General features: G+C 43.8%; 1 protein-coding gene across 1 annotated transcript; it reads left to right on the top strand.

Annotated features, from left to right (window-relative positions):
* Window positions 1-1,413: 1,413 nt before the first annotated feature.
* LOC308288572 (uncharacterized protein) lies at window positions 1,414-2,772 on the top strand (the record flags this gene model as incomplete). The annotated part of the gene is made up of 1 exon (XM_080730043.1): window positions 1,414-2,772. The coding sequence occupies one exon, from the start codon at window positions 1,414-1,416 to the stop codon at window positions 2,770-2,772; it is 1,359 nt and encodes a 452-aa protein (XP_080586169.1).
* Window positions 2,773-19,762: the final 16,990 nt, after the last annotated feature.

The following is a 19,762-nucleotide window of genomic DNA, read 5'->3' as shown; positions in this document are numbered from 1 at the left end:
GACCGACCGACCGACGGACGGACGGCCGGTGGAGGTTTTGATACTAAACTGCGACCTACGGCCGCAACCAGTAAGACTCCCTAATCGGGAGATAAGCGACCGTTGGTCGCTTATCTCCACAAATAGGCCAAAAGTTTGTTTTACCAGCCCATACTTGGGCATGGACGACTTATATCTCCATATACGGAGATGGCCATATATGGAGATACGATGACATCACAGAGTCCACAGCTGATGATGTCATACAATACACAAACAAGCCCTATATAAAGGGGCAATTCTCACCAGGGAAGAGAGCATTGCCTGGAATGTTGAATCTCCATATATGGAGATAACCTACGCATCACACAAAGTCTGACCTCACCAGCCCATACTTGGGCATGGACGACTTATATCTCCATATACGGAGATGGCCATATATGGAGATACGATGACATCACAGAGTCCACAGCTGATGATGTGGCGTGATGTCATACAATAAACAAACAAGCCCTATACTGATGCGATACGATGACATCACAGAGTCCACAGCTGATGATGTGGCGTGATGTCATACAATAAACAAACAAGCCCTATATACTGATGCGGAGATATGAGCAGGGCAAAGGTGTGACGTGTGACGTGTGACCGACCGACCGACCGACCGACGGACGGACGGACGGCCGGTGGAGGTTTTCATAGTAAACTGCTCCCTGACGGTCGCAATCAACAAATCCCAAGTACTATGCAGAACGACCCATTTCAAGTTTTTAATGTACAACAATATTTAGAAAATAGGTCTACAAGCTCACAATGCTACGCATTGTCCTCGTCCCTTATATTCCCATAGGTTATATGGAGATCTCAGTGTTTGTCAGTCCTTGTTCATTTATGCCCATATATGGACATCTCTATATCTACTGTAACAGTCCTTGTCCCTTTATGCCCGGAGATCTCTTAACTGTAAGTCCTTGTCCCTTTTATGCCCATATATGGATATTCCTGATGTCATCAGTATATGAACATATATGGGCTTTCTGATATGCCCATATATGGAGATCTCTTAACTGTAAGCCCTTGTCCCTTTTATGCCCATATATGGATATCCCTGATGTCATCCGTATATGCCCATATATGGGCTTTCTAATATGCCCATATATGGAGATCTCTGTATCTCCATATATGGGTATAAAAGGATACTTCAGGTCTGACATCAGGTTTGTTTATATTGGGTTGCTAGGTTTGACATCACAAACTCCATGGGCCATCTGACCTAGAAATCTATATTTGGGCATATATGACTCATCGTGACCTCATCATGATTTCAATCGCTATAAAAGGACTCTCAGTGACATACACTCTCCACAGATAAAGCAGTCAAACAGCCTACCAGTCAACCCATTCAGGCTTGATATCGTCAACGAGCGCTTTGCAATGTTCGGAAAGATCAAAAGTCGGAATGCTGCAAACGCAGAGGCGATATGTGGCAGCGTGGCCTGTGATGAACGCATCTTACGGGACTGTCATCAGCTGTACGTCGATGCAGACAGTGGGCTTGTCACAATAGCCCAGTGTGTTGATATAACATTGCAGCCCCCCAGGAAAAAGATCACGGTCATGGTGATGGGAAACCACTCAGCTGGCAAGAGCACCTTCATCAACTGGTATGTCGAAGAGCACATCCAACGCACTGGTGTTGCTATAGAGACCCAAGGCTTCACCTTTGTTACTAGTGGCCGCAAGAGATTATCTCTCACAGGAAATGCCACCTTTCATCTATATCCACACTTCAAGCCTTTGCAAGAATTCAAAGGCGTGTCAGAGTACCTGAGCACCGAGATCTGCACGTCGCGGCAGAAGCGCTTCAGCCTGGTGACGTTCGTGGACACGCCGGGCCTTGTGGATGGAGACATGAAGTATCCATTTGATGTCGACCAGGTTCTCATGTGGCTAGGCGAACAGTGTGACCTGATCCTGGTGTTCTTTGACCCCATGGGCCAGGCTCTGTGCAAACGCACGCTAAACATAGTAGAGGCCCTAAACGAGCAGCACGGGGAGAGGCTGCGCTTCTACCTCAGCAAGGCTGATGAGGCCGGTGGAGACTCTGACAGACAGAGAGTGATGATGCAAATCGTTCAGGGGCTGTGCAAGCGGCCGGGACTCAACAAATGTGGCTTCGACATGCCTACTATCTACATTCCGACGCCGAGCAAGCCCAGTCGCTGTGTTAACCAGATCGAGGAGCTGTGTCGCACCATTGAGAAAACCATCAACCAGACTTTACAGAACACACTCAACTCGCTGGAGAAGGACTGTGAGCTCGTCACTGAGGCCATGAGAGGCAAACTCCTCGACGACATGCAGACCAGTGTTGAGAATCGCCGGTTGCACCTCAAAGGCTTCTTCCTGGGCCTGCTGGGGCTCAGCATGCCATTGGTGCTGATGCTCATGCTGGTCGTGGGCAACCTCTCCAGAGAATTGCTAGAAATGGTGCTGGGACGCTGCATCACGGAAGTACTCACTCTCCACCTAACTCCTGCGGTGCATGTGTTCAACTCCCTGTCTTGGAGCCAGCAGTTCTACGGATGTGGCGTGCTGGTGCTCCTCTCCTACTTCCTGCTCATCTTCGCACGCGTATCCTTCACGACTCCACAAACTCTGTCACGCAAACAGAAAAGGCAGCTGCAAGAGAAACTGGATTATGTACAGGATGTGGTCAAGACCAAAAAGAAAGCGATGTATGAAGACTACCTGCGCCAGAGTGTCTGTGATCAAGACCTGGACTGCTTGTAGAGAGAGACCAGCCACCACAACAAAGGTCAACATGTTCTGTCTACCATAGGACCAAAATGCATTCTAACTTTAATGCTTTTCCTACCATCTATTACAGTTGTACAATATACTGTACGGACTGTATGGCTGTTATATATAATCCATCAAGATACTTTAAATCAAAATGTCACAAATAAATCACACACTTTTTTTGTTGACGTGTTTTTTTTAGACAGGGGTTCAAGTTTCACCCAATAAATACATTCCACATGCAGTACCTTCATGCCATGGTGTATCTACTACCAGTAAGACTCCCTAATCGGGAGATAAGCGACCGTTGGTCGCTTATCTCCACAAATAGGCCAAAAGTTTGTTTTACCAATTATTACACTCTATGTGAACATTTACATCAACAAATCCCAAGTATGCAGAACGACCCATTTCAAGTTTTTAATGTACAACAATATTTAGAAAATAGGTCTACAAGCTCACAATGCTACGCATTGTCCTCGTCCCTTATATTCCCATAGGTTATATGGAGATCTCAGTGTTTGTCAGTCCTTGTTCATTTATGCCCATATATGGACATCTCTATATCTACTGTAACAGTCCTTGTCCCTTTATGCCCGGAGATCTCTTAACTTAACTGTAAGTCCTCGTCCCTTTTATGCCCATATATGGATATTCCTGATGTCATCAGTATATGAACATATATGGGCTTTCTGATATGCCCATATATGGAGATCTCTTAACTGTAAGCCCTTGTCCCTTTTATGCCCATATATGGATATCCCTGATGTCGTCCGTATATGCCCATATATGGGCTTTCTAATATGCCCATATATGGAGATCTCTGTATCTCCATATATGGGTATAAAAGGATACTTCAGGTCTGACATCAGGTTTGTTTATATTGGGTTGCTAGGTTTGACATCACAAACTCCATGGGCCATCTGACCTAGAAATCTATATTTGGGCATAGATGACTCATCGTGACCTCATCATGATTTCAATCGCTATAAAAGGACTCTCAGTGACATACACTCTCCACAGATAAAGCAGTCAACCAGCCTACCAGTCAACCCATTCTTTGATTACTTTGTACAACTAGATTAACTTTTCAATGGCATCCCCACTGGAATTGACCGAAATGTACGACAGACAATGCCGGTCTTATACCAGGAAAGAAGCATTTCTTCGACTCAGACCTTATCGCCAGGGTTGGCTTATAGCAGCTGTCGGTAGATAATGCCGGTCTTATATAAGGGTCATTTGTGTACGGTGTGATTTGCCATGGTTACTCATTGAAGTTGAATCTCCATATATGGAGATAACCTACGCATCACACTAAGTCTGACCTCACCAGCCCATATTTGGGCATAAGCAACTTATGTCTCCAACGAGCCCTACAGTATAAAGGGGCAATTCTTGCCAGGAAAGAAGCATTTCTTCGACTCAGACCTTATCGCCAGGGTTGGCTTATAGCAGCTGTCGGTAGATAATGCCGGTCTTATATACTCATTGAAGTTGAATCTCCATATATGGAGATAACCTACGCATCACACTAAGTCTGACCTCACCAGCCCATATTTGGGCATGAGCAACCTATGTCTCCATATATGGAGATATGATGACATCACACAGTCCTCAGCCGATGATGTGGCGTGATGTCATACAATACACAAACGAGCCCTACAGCATAAAGGGGCAGTGATGTCATACTGATGCAGAGATATGAGCAGGGCAAAGGTGTGACGTGTGACGTGTGACCGACCGACCGACCGACCGACGGACGGCCAGTGGAGGTTTTCATAGTAAACTGCTCCCTGACGGTCGCAATTATGAGTCAGCCGATGTTCTGTGATGAGTAACGAATTGCCATGACGTCAGTCAACCAGCAACTACAGTACATCTTTATGATGTGGTTGCTTTCACCCCCCCCCCCCCCCCCCCCCCCACCCCCACACACACACACTGTACACTGTATATGATCGGGCTGAAACATTAGTCAAATATGGTTGAAGTCCTAGATCCAGCAGATGGCCAATGTTTTTGTGTCTACCACCAAATGTGTTTTTCCCACCTTCCGGGAAGCATTGGTTTCTACTTATTTCAGTATCGTATGAAAATCAGCTTGCAGAGATTGTAAACTTGCTTGAGATAAGTAGTCCAACACAGTGAACTGATTTTTTTTTTCTTTATGTCATTTACATGTGTGGTATGTAGTTGAACGTACAGATTGGAACTTGGCCTTTTTGTGAGAGCGAATCAGCAATTATTATCCCTGTGATGCTGAGGAAATTGTAGGGCCACATTCTTCTCTACATCTCTGTTACAGCCATATAATGACCTTTTCAGTTGCCCAACATTAAGCCTTCCAGTTTGCTGGTAGACAGACTGCTCCTTAGTCAGATTGTCATGTCATTTAACGTTGAAAATGATCGTTCACAGGACAACTGGAGTTATTGAAAATGTCTGCATGAACCTCTGGCACCTCTTGCCATCTGTTTGAGGACAGCTTGTGTTGACATCCCATGGGCAGAGAGGATGTGTATCCAAATGGAGCGATGTGCCTGTGTCTCTTTTCATGTCTCTCCTCCCACAGTAATCCCTGATTACCACTGCTACTGTATGTCACTGAGTGAGGAGGTCAAACAGCGTTCCACTCTCAGACGGCTATTTGAGTCGTATCAGACAGCATTGAGGTGGAGATGCAGACACCATACACCTACATGCATATTGTTGGGCGACTCGCGACTGTGATGCCTGCATAGGAGCCTCTGTTCGTGTTTGAAGCCATCATCTTTGACATTTCCAGTGCACAGGCTCAGTTTCAAATCCTCAAGGAAATGTTAGCAACCCGCACTGGAGCCAGGAAATCTGACAAATCTGATGGCGCAAAATAATGTATAGTTCCTATAGGGTGATGATTTAAAAACACCTGCATCATAGTAGTCAGGCTTGCACTTCATTGGTTGAGGTTTTAAAGGTACAGTCACTCTCACAGTTGTTGTTTTTTGTTGAAGCGGTGAAAGCCGCTTCCAAGGAGTGGCTTTGTGTGTTCCGTTCATGTCCATATATGGTCATTTCAGTCCAGAATCAACAGGTTTTATCTGTCCCGTACATGTGTGTCCCGTTCATGTCCATATATGGTCATTTCAGTCCAGAATGAACAGGTTTTATCTGTCCCGTACGTCCAGAATATGTGTCCCGGTCTGATGATTGGATGATTAAAAATGTCCAATGAGACCATACTTTGAGGATTGGTCAAGCTTCACATGACAATTCGGCCCTCCAGATAAAATCATTCATTCATTCAGAATTGGAAGAATGTATAGATCACAGAGTTCATAGCTCTAGAACACATACTAAGTTCACCGCTTCACTTCGAACCGAGGTTTGATTTTTGCCAGACCCATGAAATGGGTAGGCCTACATAAGCAAATGTCGGTCCGGGTTTTCTATATAAAGGGTATATATGATGATGACATGATGATGACATGCCTACAAAAGGTATGATGTCATAAATGATGATGACAGACAGGGGGTCTGGCACAACCAGGTTGACCTGGTCTAGTTATATATAGATTTGATTATAGATTCCTGTATTCTTGAAAAGTAGAACGTCTAGATCAGGGGTCTTCAATGTTTTCAGGCCAATGACCCAGGCCAATGACCCCGTTTGACAGCACTATCATCAGTGTATTTTGGATTCATATCAATTTGTTTTCAGATATTTAACAACTTGAACTGTCAATACTTAATACACTTGACCTTGCACTGTACTTAGTGTGCTCTTTTTCCCCCTCTACATCAAACCTCTTTGCCAAAAATACCCGCTGCGAGGCGTTGTGAGCTTTTAGATCTGCTATTTTTGGCTAAAGTTCTTAGAACATGGACAGGGTTCATGTGGTTAATAAAAAAAAATTGTATCACACAAATATTTGGGGGCCCCCCTGTAGTAACTCTGGGGACCCCCTAGGGGTCCCGGACCCCCTGTAAAAGACCTCTGGTCTAGATGGACAATGTCTCTTTTAGTGAAGTTGTGTTCAACGGGAGTTCAGGAGTGGAGACCACCTTCTGCTTATCACAGCCACCCCCCAGACATATTGAGACAATATGTCCATATATGGGCATTCACAGATATGGGCTTAATATTGTCATAAGGGATCTCCATAAATGGGCATAAAAGGGACAAGGACAGAATTAATTTGCAAGTGTGGTTGCCGTGACGAGAGTCACACTTGCAAATGAATTCTGTCTTGGCTATATATATGGAGCGTGACATGAGGTGTGACTGACTGACACACATGAGCTGCAGGTTTGCAGGTTTTTGCGACCGTCAGGGAGCAGTTTACTATGAAAACCTCCACCGGCCGTCCGTCCGTCCGTCCGTCCGTCCGTCACACGTCACACGTCACACCTTTGCCCTGCTCATATCTCCGCATCAGTATGACATCACACCACATGTGTACACAAACCTTTGTGTACGTTGCTGTGGCAACAGTCTGTTGTTGCTGGTCTGTTAATGTACGTTAGCAACCACCTTAGCAACCATGGTTTTACCCTAGCAACCAACTGTTTACCCTAGCAACCAACTGTTTACCATAGCAACCAGATACGCAGAGCAGGGATCTCCATATATGGGCATAAACAGGTGACATCACACTGATGTCAGATACTCAGAGCAGGGATTTCTCTGTAATATATGGGCATAAAAGGGATTCTGTTAGGGATCTCCATATATGGGCATAAAAGGGATTCTGTTAGGGATCTCCATATATGGGCATACAAGGGATTCTGTTAGGGATCTCCATATATGGGCATAAAAGGGATTCTGTTAGGGATCTCCATATATGGGCATAAAAGGGATTCTGTTAGGGATCTCCATATATGGGCATAAAACGGATTCTGTTAGGGATCTCCATATATGGGCATAAAAGGGATTCTGTTAGGGATCTCCATATATGGGCATAAAAGGGATTCTGTTAGCTGTTAGTGATCTCCATATATGGGCATAAAAGGGATACTGTTAGGGATCTCCATATATGGGCATAAAAGGGATTCTGTTAGGGATCTCCATATATGGGCATGAAAGGGATTCTGTTAGGGATCTCCATATATGGGCATAAAAGGGATTGTATCCCAGATGATGCCCTGTTAGGAGATCCACACTAACAGAATCCATATATGGTCCTACCGACAGCTGCTATAAGCCAACCCTGGCGATAAGGTCTGAGTCGAAGAAATGCTTCTTTCCTGGCAAGAATTGCCCCTTTATACTGTAGGGCTCGTTTGTGTATTGTATGACATCACGCCACATCATCGGCTGAGGACTGTGTGATGTCATCATATCTCCATATATGGAGACATAAGTTGTTCATGCCCAAATATGGGCTGGTGAGGTCAGACTTAGTGTGATGCGTAGGTTATCTCCATATATGGAGATTCAACTTCAATGAGTAACCATGGCAAACTGTCAACTGCCCGTATGTCTTGATAATTGGTAAAACAAACTTTTGGCCTATTTGTGGAGATAACTTATCTCCCGATTAGGGAGTCTTACTGGTAGTAAATGCAACCTACGGTCGCAAATACACCTGCAACCATTTAAGCGACTTGTTTGTTCTGCTTGAGCTTCATGTCCTCCTCCACCCCAACCTCCGCCTTGATTGTGGCTTCAGGAATCCAGGGGGCAGTGAGGAGCAGAGATGACGCCTGCTCCCCGAGTAGAACAACCAGGGGCATAGTTCTGCCGATTTAAAATTACTCCAATGATTGGCCGCTAGTTGCGCTGTTTTCCCCCCCGGCCGATCGCAAAAAGAATTGTTCTCCATTGGATCCCATTAATTTTCCCCTTTCGTTTTCTAACCTTAATTAACATTTTCATGAATACTGTATGGTTCCTATCGCTAGTTAAAAATTCACCATCGTATTCGTTTTATCGAAATGTGGTCCAATTTATTTTAAAATAAATGATAAAGTTGCGGGGGGGGGGGGGGGGGGGGGGGCGTGGCCAACTAAACTGATACCAGCCGGCTGTGTTCTTCGTGTGCTGTATTTCGGGAGGCTCCGACCACATTCTCCCATGTATCCCTGCGGTTGCACGTGACCGTTGGCAGCCAATGTCCGATGCCCATGTCCGGTGGTTTATAAAAGAGGGAAACCATGACAGGTAGAGGTGTGTTCATGCCACCCACACACCTCATCTCTCTCACAGTGCTTGTGCAGAGCCTCTGAATGATTTTGAGTCATAGGCCTACTGTAAATATGAGGCGCTCCGAACAAAAGTAAAATGGCTGTGCTTCCTCTTTCCAGCTCTCCCTAGCATAATTTGCCTTAACATTCAAATCACAAGGATCTCTGGATCATTTATCTGTGATGTCAGTTGTCCATGACAAGCCCCATTGACATTATAAATATATAATAATTATTGCAACCGAAGGTCGCAGTTTAGTATGTGAAACGGCACATGCTGACTCCATCCGTCTGACTGGATGTGTGTTTTTTTTACGGTCTATGGGTTTGCCGCTCTGACATCACGCTCTGACTTCACTGTGATGTCAGGGGAACCACACTAACAGAATCCTGCCCATACATGGATGTCATCAATATTAAGCCCATATCTAACAGGACCTCATATGGGAAAGCCCATATACAGTATGGAGGCTACATAAGCCACATACCACACATAACAGAATCCATATATGGCCAAGACAGCCCATATCTGTGTGGCTGGTTCTACAGACAGGGATCTCCATGTACAGGCATAAAAGGGATGTATAATGTCAGATGTCATAGACGTCATATCACATAATGAATAACTGAGTAAGCATGTTTGGGCTCTCACAGCATATCTCCATGTACAGTACATGGATCTCCATATATGGGTACCAGGGTTCTCCATATATGGGTAACTGAATACATCACTGGCCAGATGGCCAAGACATACCGCGACCTCGCCCATTAGGGCAAGGTCGCTTGTCGCCCTGAGGCGTCTTACTAGTAAATATAAGTGTAATAATAATAATATAATAATGATATAATATTTCAAAACATATATGAAATGTATATGAATCAAAATAGTGGAGGTATTTCTGGGGCCTACTGGCAGCATGTGTGCACAAGACATTTGCGGCTCACATTATTAAGTCAACCAAGTCCCAAAGAGGGAAGAAATATCACACACTTTCTATTATCAGTAGCCTATGTCCCATGCCATGTACAGTAGCTAATAGTCATCTATCTTCCCTATGATCACATAACTGCTTTAAGTTAATTGCATTTCCTCTGCATGTCCCAGATCCCTGATTAAACATCTATGACAAGAACCTAAATGCAATCAACCAGAGGTCTCAAATTGACGACCTGTCATGACGTTGACGTATGACATCAATTTGATTAGATGAGGATAAAGGAAATCATTAAATGGAAAACATTAAATTAACTTCTGAAAAGGCTTCTAAGCCTACACTATAGCCTACTAAAAACTAGTGAACCGCGATCTTGCCACACGTGAATAATTGTGGTTGTAAACAATAACACAGACAATATAGACTAAATCCTTAGTCTAGTTGTGGGAAGAAAAGGATATCATCGGCCGAAATAACTTTTAAATATCTTGCAATTCACCCTTTGTCAAGTCCCGCCCATTGTCCTGCCCCTCTCCACACCCATTGGTTTCTCTGTCTTGGTGGGACATTCAGTGGGACATTCCATCCACTGCAATGTTAATTCAGTTGCTTCATATTGTTATTCTGTGTGCTCAATTCTAATTTCAAACTTTGTTTCAGTCAATTGGAGCTGCTCATTGGCAGCATAGTGAATCAGCATGTTTTTAAATGTTTTTATTTCTCCAAAAATTATGATTTAGCTAATTCAACATAAAAAAGGCGGAACCAGGGCGGGACAAGGCAGATAGAGCCTGCTGGTTGGTCAGTCAGGGACCAATCAGGAGGCTAACAAAGGGCGACGAGTCTCTTACTAAATCGGCAAGAGTGCCTCTCACAGTCTCATTCTCAATACATAAAGGCTAAGCTATATAACCTCTCCATCATCAACAATAGTCAGTGGTGCGTGTTCCCCACACTCCCAAGCCCCCACCCCACCGTTGCGCTTAGGTTCACCGGGAAATACTCGGTCGCCAATTTGAGACCTCTGGTATCCTACCCGGACATGACATAGAAGAACCTGCCTCTGATGATGTTGAGTAACCTGTTAAACAATGAATCACTTAGTTAGGATGAAGGATATTGAAGAGGGGAAACACACACACACACACACACACACACACACACACACACACACACACACACACAACACACACACACACACACACACACACACACACACACACACACACACACACACACACACACACACACACACACACACACACACACACACACACACACACACACATAGGCCTACAGTAAATGGATTTGTAATATATGCAGTGTACATGTGCAGGTAAGTGTGTTTATACTGTATTCTATGTATAGTTTAGATCAGTGATTCGTTCTCAAACATTTTCATGTCAAAGACCCCCAAATTTATACAGTATTAGGCTGTGGACCCCCATTTGAAAATGGTTTGTACCAGGGATAGATTAGATTTCAAACAAGATGCTATAATTGATACCTGCACACCAGAGCTAGAAAGCCCTAAAAAAGTCCAAATGCTGATGCTGAACAAAGACAAAAACATAACATGTTTTTGTTTATTATATATTATATAATAAACATAACTGTGTCAAACAGGGCTCAAGTACAAAAGAACTATAAGGATCTTGGACTATGTGAATTTAATTAAAAAGCAATAAATGTTTCAATCCTTGACTATCATCAGAGTGACTGACAAAAAGGTTCTGCAAGGAACAGATATACTGTAGATGTAAAGACCAGTAAGACTCCCTAATCGGGAGATAAGCGACCGTTGGTCGCTTATCTCCACAAATAGGCCAAAAGTTTGTTTTACCAATTATTACACTCTATGTGAACATTTACATCAACAAATCCCAAGTACTATGCAGAACGACCCATTTCAAGTTTTTAATGTACAACAATATTTAGAAAATAGGTCTACAAGCTCACAATGCTACGCATTGTCCTCGTCCCTTATATTCCCATAGGTTATATGGAGATCTCAGTGTTTGTCAGTCCTTGTTCATTTATGCCCATATATGGACATCTCTATATCTACTGTAACAGTCCTTGTCCCTTTATGCCCGGAGATCTCTTAACTGTAAGTCCTTGTCCCTTTTATGCCCATATATGGATATTCCTGATGTCATCAGTATATGAACATAATATGGGCTTTCTGATATGCCCATATATGGAGATCTCTTAACTGTAAGCCCTTGTCCCTTTTATGCCCATATATGGATATCCCTGATGTCATCCGTATATGCCCATATATGGGCTTTCTAATATGCCCATATATGGAGATCTCTGTATCTCCATATATGGGTATAAAAGGATACTTCAGGTCTGACATCAGGTTTGTTTATATTGGGTTGCTAGGTTTGACATCACAAACTCCATGGGCCATCTGACCTAGAAATCTATATTTGGGCATATATGACTCATCGTGACCTCATCATGATTTCAATCGCTATAAAAGGACTCTCAGTGACATACACTCTCCACAGATAAAGCAGTTAACCAGCCTACCAGTCAACCCATTCTTTGATTACTTTGTACAACTAGATTAACTTTTCAATGGCATCCCCACTGGAATTGACCGAAATGTACGACAGACAATGCCGGTCTTATACCAGGAAAGAAGCATTTCTTCGACTCAGACCTTATCGCCAGGGTTGGCTTATAGCAGCTGTCGGTAGATAATGCCGGTCTTATATAAGGGTCATTTGTGTACGGTGTGATTTGCCATGGTTACTCATTGAAGTTGAATCTCCATATATGGAGATAACCTACGCATCACACTAAGTCTGACCTCACCAGCCCATATTTAGGCATGAGCAACTTATGTCTCCATATATGGAGATATGATGACATCACACAGTCCTCAGCCGATGATGTGGCGTGATGTCATACAATACACAAACAAGCCCAGATATGAGCAGGGCAAAGGTGTGACGTGTGACGTGTGACCGACCGACCGACCGACGGACGGCCGGTGGAGGTTTTGATACCAGTAAGACTCCCTAATCGGAAGATAAGCGACCGTTGGTCGCTTATCTCCACAAATATCACAACCTCCACCTCTCACGTCATACGGGCAGCCATAGTTACACCTGGAATGTTGAATCTCCATATATGGAGATAACCTACGCATCACACAAAGTCTGACCTCACCAGCCCATACTTGGGCATGGACGACTTATATCTCCATATACGGAGATGGCCATATATGGAGATACGATGACATCACAGAGTCCACAGCTGATGATGTGGCGTGATGTCATACAATACACAAACAAGCCCTATATAAAGGGGCAATTCTCACCAGGGAAGAGAGCATTGCCTGGAATGTTGAATCTCCATATATGGAGATAACCTACGCATCACACAAAGTCTGACCTCACCAGCCCATACTTGGGCATGGACGACTTATATCTCCATATACGGAGATGGCCATATATGGAGATACGATGACATCACAGAGTCCACAGCTGATGATGTGGCGTGATGTCATACAATACACAAACAAGCCCTATATAAAGGGGCAATTCTCACCAGGGAAGAGAGCATTGCCTGGAATGTTGAATCTCCATATATGGAGATAACCTACGCATCACACAAAGTCTGACCTCACCAGCCCATACTTGGGCATGGACGACTTATATCTCCATATACGGAGATGGCCATATATGGAGATACGATGACATCACAGAGTCCACAGCTGATGATGTGGCGTGATGTCATACAATAAACAAACAAGCCCTATATACTGATGCAGAGATATGAGCAGGGCAAAGGTGTGACGTGTGACGTGTGACCGACCGACCGACGGACGGCCGGTGGAGGTTTTCATAGTAAACTGCTCCCTGACGGTCGCAACTAAACTGCGACCTTACGGTCGCAACAACCAGTAAGACTCCCTAATCGGGAGATAAGCGACCGTAGGTGGCTTATCTCCACAAATAGGGCAAAAATGTGTTTTTCCCAAATCTTCCTGATCCATGTTGATGACATGAGTGTAGACATGCTGTGTAGTGATATTCGTGATTTTAGGGCAAAAACTGTAGGAGCAGTGTCCAAAAATGTGTTTTAAAAATCGGCCTGAAGGTGGCGCTAGAATAGGGCCATGTGAGAAATGAGGGGTGGGGTCTCCGCGTTGCCTTGGCGGACGAATAGGTACCGGCCCCGGCTCTCCCGGACGCTCCTAGCCAGAGGTACGGCATTTTATGTGCGCTGCAGTGGCAGGGGGTCCTCCACTGGGGGCGCCACCACTTTTGCATCCATTCTGGAGCACCAGGAGTCGGTGGTCCCCGGGAATTCCCCGTGAGCAGCCCCGTTGGGGTGGTCATTTGGTCATTTTTGCACATTTGGTCATTTTTTACATCTGGGGGTCCCCCAGGGACCTGGGGGTCCCTGGGGCTCCGGGGGTCCTTGGAGGTTGTAGTTTGGCAGGCAAGGAGTGTGTGTGTAAAATCTGGCATGGATCGGGTCAACGGGTGCGGAGATATAAGCAGGGAAAAAGTGTGACGTGTGACGTGTGAGCACATTTGGTCATTTTTTACATCTGGGGGTCCCCCAGGGACCTGGGGGTCCCTGGGGCTCCGGGGGTCCTTGTAGGTTGTAGTTTGGCAGTCAAGGAGTGTGTGTGCAAAATTTGGCATGGATGGAGGCAATACGGTTGTGGAGATATGAGCAGGGCAAAAGTGTGACTCACTGACTCACTGACAGCCCGGGGAGGTTTTGGTAGTAAATGCGACCTACGGTCGCAATTAAAGGCACAGATCCCATTGGCTAAAGGCCCTGCCTTTGTACTGTCGGTCATTTTTTTTTTTTTGAGAATAAACTTGACCTACCGGTATAAAGTTTTGGTATAACATAGGCCTACTGGTCTTTCAGACGAGCCCACATAAATAATTTAAAAAAAAAAGTGCCAACTTGCCCACATACATACCCACAGACAGCTATCATCCCCTTATACAGATCCTTCTCGAAAAATTAGAATATTGTGTAAAAGTAAATTGTCTTGAAACTTTCAAATATTTCTTGAAACTTTCATATATTCTAGATACATTGGACATTCAGTGAATTATTCCAAACCTTTTTTTGTTACAATTTTGAATTTCTATGGCATACAGCTTATGAATACCAGTAAGACTCCCTAATCGGGAGATAAGCGACCGTTGGTCGCTTATCTCCACAAATAGGCCAAAAGTTTGTTTTACCAATTATCAAGACATACGGGCAGTTGACAGTTTGCCATGGTTACTCATTGAAGTTGAATCTCCATATATGGAGATAACCTACGCATCACACTAAGTCTGACCTCACCAGCCCATATTTGGGCATGAGCAACTTATGTCTCCATATATGGAGATATGATGACATCACACAGTCCTCAGCCGATGATGTGGCGTGATGTCATACAATACACAAACGAGCCCTACAGTATAAAGGGGCAATTCTTGCCAGGAAAGAAGCATTTCTTCGACTCAGACCTTATCGCCAGGGTTGGCTTATAGCAGCTGTCGGTAGGACCATATATGGATTCTGTTAGTGTGGATCTCCTAACAGGGCATCATCTGGGATACAATCCCTTTTATGCCCATATATGGAGATCCCTAACATAATCCCTTTCATGCCCATATATGGAGATCCCTAACAGAATCCCTTTTATGCCCATATATGGAGATCCCTAACAGCATCCCTTTTATGCCCATATATGGAGATCACTAACAGCTAACAGAATCCCTTTTATGCGCATATATGGAGATCCCTAACAGAATCCCTTTTATGCCCATATATGGAGATCCCTAACAGAATCCCTTTTATGCCCATATATGGAGATCCCTAACAGAATCCCTTTTATGCCCATATATGGAGATCCCTAACAGAATCCCTTTTATGCCCATATATGGAGATCCCTAACAGAATCCCTTTTATGCCCATATATCGAGATCCCTAACAGAATCCCTTTTATGCCCATATATTATGGAGAAATCCCTGCTCTGAGTATCTGACATCAGTGTGATGTCACCTGTTTATGCCCATATATGGAGATCCCTGCTCTGCGTATCTGGTTGCTATGGTAAACAGTTGGTTGCTAGGGTAAAAAAACATGGTTGCTATGGTAAACAGTTGGTTGCTAGGGTAAACAGTTGGTTGCTAGGGTAAAACCATGGTTGCTAAGGTGGTTGCTAACGTACACTAACAGACCAGCAACAACAGACTGTTGCCACAGCAACGTACACAAAGGTTTGTGTACACATGTGGTGTGATGTCATACTGATGCGGAGATATGAGCAGGGCAAAGGTGTGACGTGTGACGTGTGACGGACGGACGGACGGCCGGTGGAGGTTTTCATAGTAAACTGCTCCCTGACGGTCGCAATCAAAAGTCCATATTTCAAATATTACAATATTACACGTGACCACTCAAAACAAGGATTTATAATAGAGAAATGTCAACCTTCTGAAGTCAGAGTTGCTTGAAGTCCAGTGGGAAGTTTCCGAAGTCGGTTATGATTTGGGGTAATATGGCATCTGCAATGCTTTTTCACACAATATTCTAATTTTTCGAGAAGGATCTGTACATGCACGCTTTGCTGGTCACACTTTTTCGTTTCCTTCAGAAAGTGATGCGAATTAATTACCAGACATATTTGGCTATGAGTGCACAAGGTGCAAGTTGGCCCCTCAACAGAGTGCAGTCTAGTCGTGTACATGTCTACAAGATCCGAAAAACACACTTCTTTACATTGCATCCGTTATTTTACCATTATTGTATATTTGTCATTGTATATATTTTTTTATTATATATTTTTTTATTATATATATTTGTATATAGCACACACACACACACACACACGCACACGCACACGCACACGCACACACACGCACACACCTTATGTATGTCAAGGTTTTTTGTGTGGACAAAAAGCTAGTTCACCAGACATCCAGTCACCCAACCAACCAACTACTGTAGACAGTAAGTCAAACAACCAACCAGCTAGTTCACCCCAAATAGGTAACATACAGTAGGATATCTCTAAAATTACTCATTACACTGATATGGCATTTGCTGTGCACCGTCATGCTCCCAAGATGATAGCCTGGAACAGGAAGCCTTTCTGCTGAATCATCTGTGTTTTATGACCTCACCTAATAAATATTGCATCAGAAGTTATGAGTGTGCGGTGGCAGTTATATATATTTTTTAATTTACCCAAGAGAATGGTCCCAACTGTTTAGTGGCACCACAACCTTTACAATAGTGCCACCCTTAGGCCAAAATGTTCACTTGCACACAAGACATCTCAAATTCTTATGGGCACTTGGCCAGTAACCCTCGGGCCAAAATGTTAACTTTGCACACAAGATATCCCATATTCTAAATGATTGCAGAATGAAACCTTGATTTTAGTGACCCCCAAGGCCTGATCTCTAGTGCCTTGTTCAGGGCCTTATAGGCCTATTCAGTGAACATACTGTACTATATATGATTGCAGTGCACTGTTTTTCCATAGAAACAGAGCAAAGCGTCCGAGTGCATGGTGGTGGGGTAGAGGGGAGAAGGGCACACAGGACGGGTAGGGAGGGAGTAGATACCCCAGCCTGGCAGGGGATCTGCGCTCCCAGGAGTGCACTTTTCTGTTATAGTGAATGACTAATTGTCTTTTGACCATGCGGTTATCATTTAGATGTTTATACTTTCTTTTGCAAAGGTTTTGAGATTATAGTTTCAAGAAATAAGTCATTGAGAAAAACTGTAATGTTTTCAAGTGACCACATCCTCACCGCATGGATGCTCCGCTGTCAACTGTAAATGAGAGTTCTGTGACAGACTTTGATCAGCTTTCACTTATAGTTACTTTTGTTTCCTGTGCATCTGAATGCATCAATAAACATAGCGTGACTTTACTTTTCTGAAAAGAGTAGTCATTTGCATGAAAACTAGCTGACCCCCTTTTAACTCTACGGACTAGACATGAAATGCAATGAAAGTATTATGATGATTAATATGCACTATATAAACTCCACAGCAACTGAATAAAGATTATGTAAACAATTAATTGCCCTTGTCTGACTTTGATTATTGTCTCTCCAGCCCTCCTCCATGCCCACAGCCCTATTAACGTATCTAAATAAAACACAAACATGAGATTTCATAGTCCTGGCACAATGCCTGCTATGACTCAACAGTCTCCTATGCAGCAGAGCTTTGCCTGCAGTCCCAAATGTAATTGTCAGAAAATATAGTGAACTCACAGCCTTCTCCAACTACATTATATAATACAGGGGCATGTGAGGAACTGAGACTCTTGAATTATAGGCATTCACAGTACGTTATCCTTGTTTTGACCAAAGTAAAATAACAGAGGGCCTAAACTGTAACAGATAGGCCCTCTGTTATTTATTTTGCACGTGTATTGTAACCATGATTGATTTAATTGCACAGCATAATGGCACTTGTGTAACTTGTGCCGCGTATTTTGCACAGTCATGATTTTGTTGTTGAATGCATTGACTTGTTCCCTGTTTAGCTGAGATGGCCACTCAGCCAACAAGTTCCACCCATAGGGTAATAGGTTCCACCCGAGGGAGCAAAGAAATGTTTGAGGCGTGGTAATCATGATGGGCAGGTGCAATGTGGGTAATAGGTGCTATATGTTTGAGAAGTGCAATACATATATGTGGAGCTTTATTGTTTTTTTTTTTTTAATAATTTTTATTCCAGTGCCAATTGTCTATGTAATCCTGGCTCTGCTCTCCCTCTGCCATGCCTGGGGAGACAACGGACTGACCTCATGCTTCCTTCAATGCATGAGTAGTCCAAGTTGTTTCTTTTCACCTGACGGGGGATTTCCCCGGGATGGACGTAGCGCGTGGAAGGAACATGTTATTCCAACCAGTTCCTTTCCCCTCCATCAAGCACCCCGGCTGGCCAGAGGGAGGCATTATTGAGACCAGGATTACTGCATGTTTTTGTGAGGGTATATCAACCCTAGGAGACACGGGGAGAACATGCAAACTCCCCAACTAGGGTGTGGGCGCTGATGACACGGAGGGAGAAACACGCCCCCAGCACCCACAGTGTCCCCCAGCGGGAATTGAACCCAGGACCTTCTAGCTGTGAGGCGAAGCGCTAACCACTGCGCCACCGTGCCCCCTTGCTTTGATGTTGAGGTTTGATTGAATACCTAATTGGTGATGTGTGTTTCAGTAAAGTTTCAATGGGAGTTCAAAGTTCACAGCTTTTTGACAGTAAAGGTGGCGCTGGGTAAAAAAACGATATGGATTCGAGGCATTATCAGCCTCAGGCATGTAGCGAAAAAATATGTTAAACTAAATATACCAAACTCTGCTGACATCACCAGTGGCATCACCAGGAATGCTGGTCGCTCATTGGCTGTTAATGATGACGTTGCCAGAGATGCCGATGACGTTGCCAGAGTCTTCAACGAGGGGGTACACCGACATACATGCATACATACCCAGCCGATCGCAGTACTTGCACACTAGAGATGGTATTTATGGTTCTTTGAAGTGAGCCGGATCTCTGGGATCCGTTCCTTTCAAAGAGCCGCTCAAAAGACTTGTTTTAGTTAGGAGATTTTGATTAGAATTACAAATCAATTCAACCCTATCAATTTCTGCCATTTGAAAATAGACGATCTACTGATCTGCTATTTTCAAATGATTTCTCAACATTTTATTCATTGGTCCTGTGAAACGGGACATTCTGCCTAATGAATACTTTCTACTATTGGTACTTTAAGTACATTTTGATACCAATACTTTTGTACATTTTAATTCCGAACTTCTACTTGTGGCAGAGTATTTCTACATTGCAGTATCGATACTTTTACTTG

Source organism: Nannobrachium achirus (genome assembly GCF_963921795.1).
Source record: "Nannobrachium achirus genome assembly, chromosome: 7".
Taxonomy (NCBI): domain Eukaryota; kingdom Metazoa; phylum Chordata; class Actinopteri; order Myctophiformes; family Myctophidae; genus Nannobrachium; species Nannobrachium achirus.
This window is presented reverse-complemented; position numbering and strand designations above follow the sequence as displayed.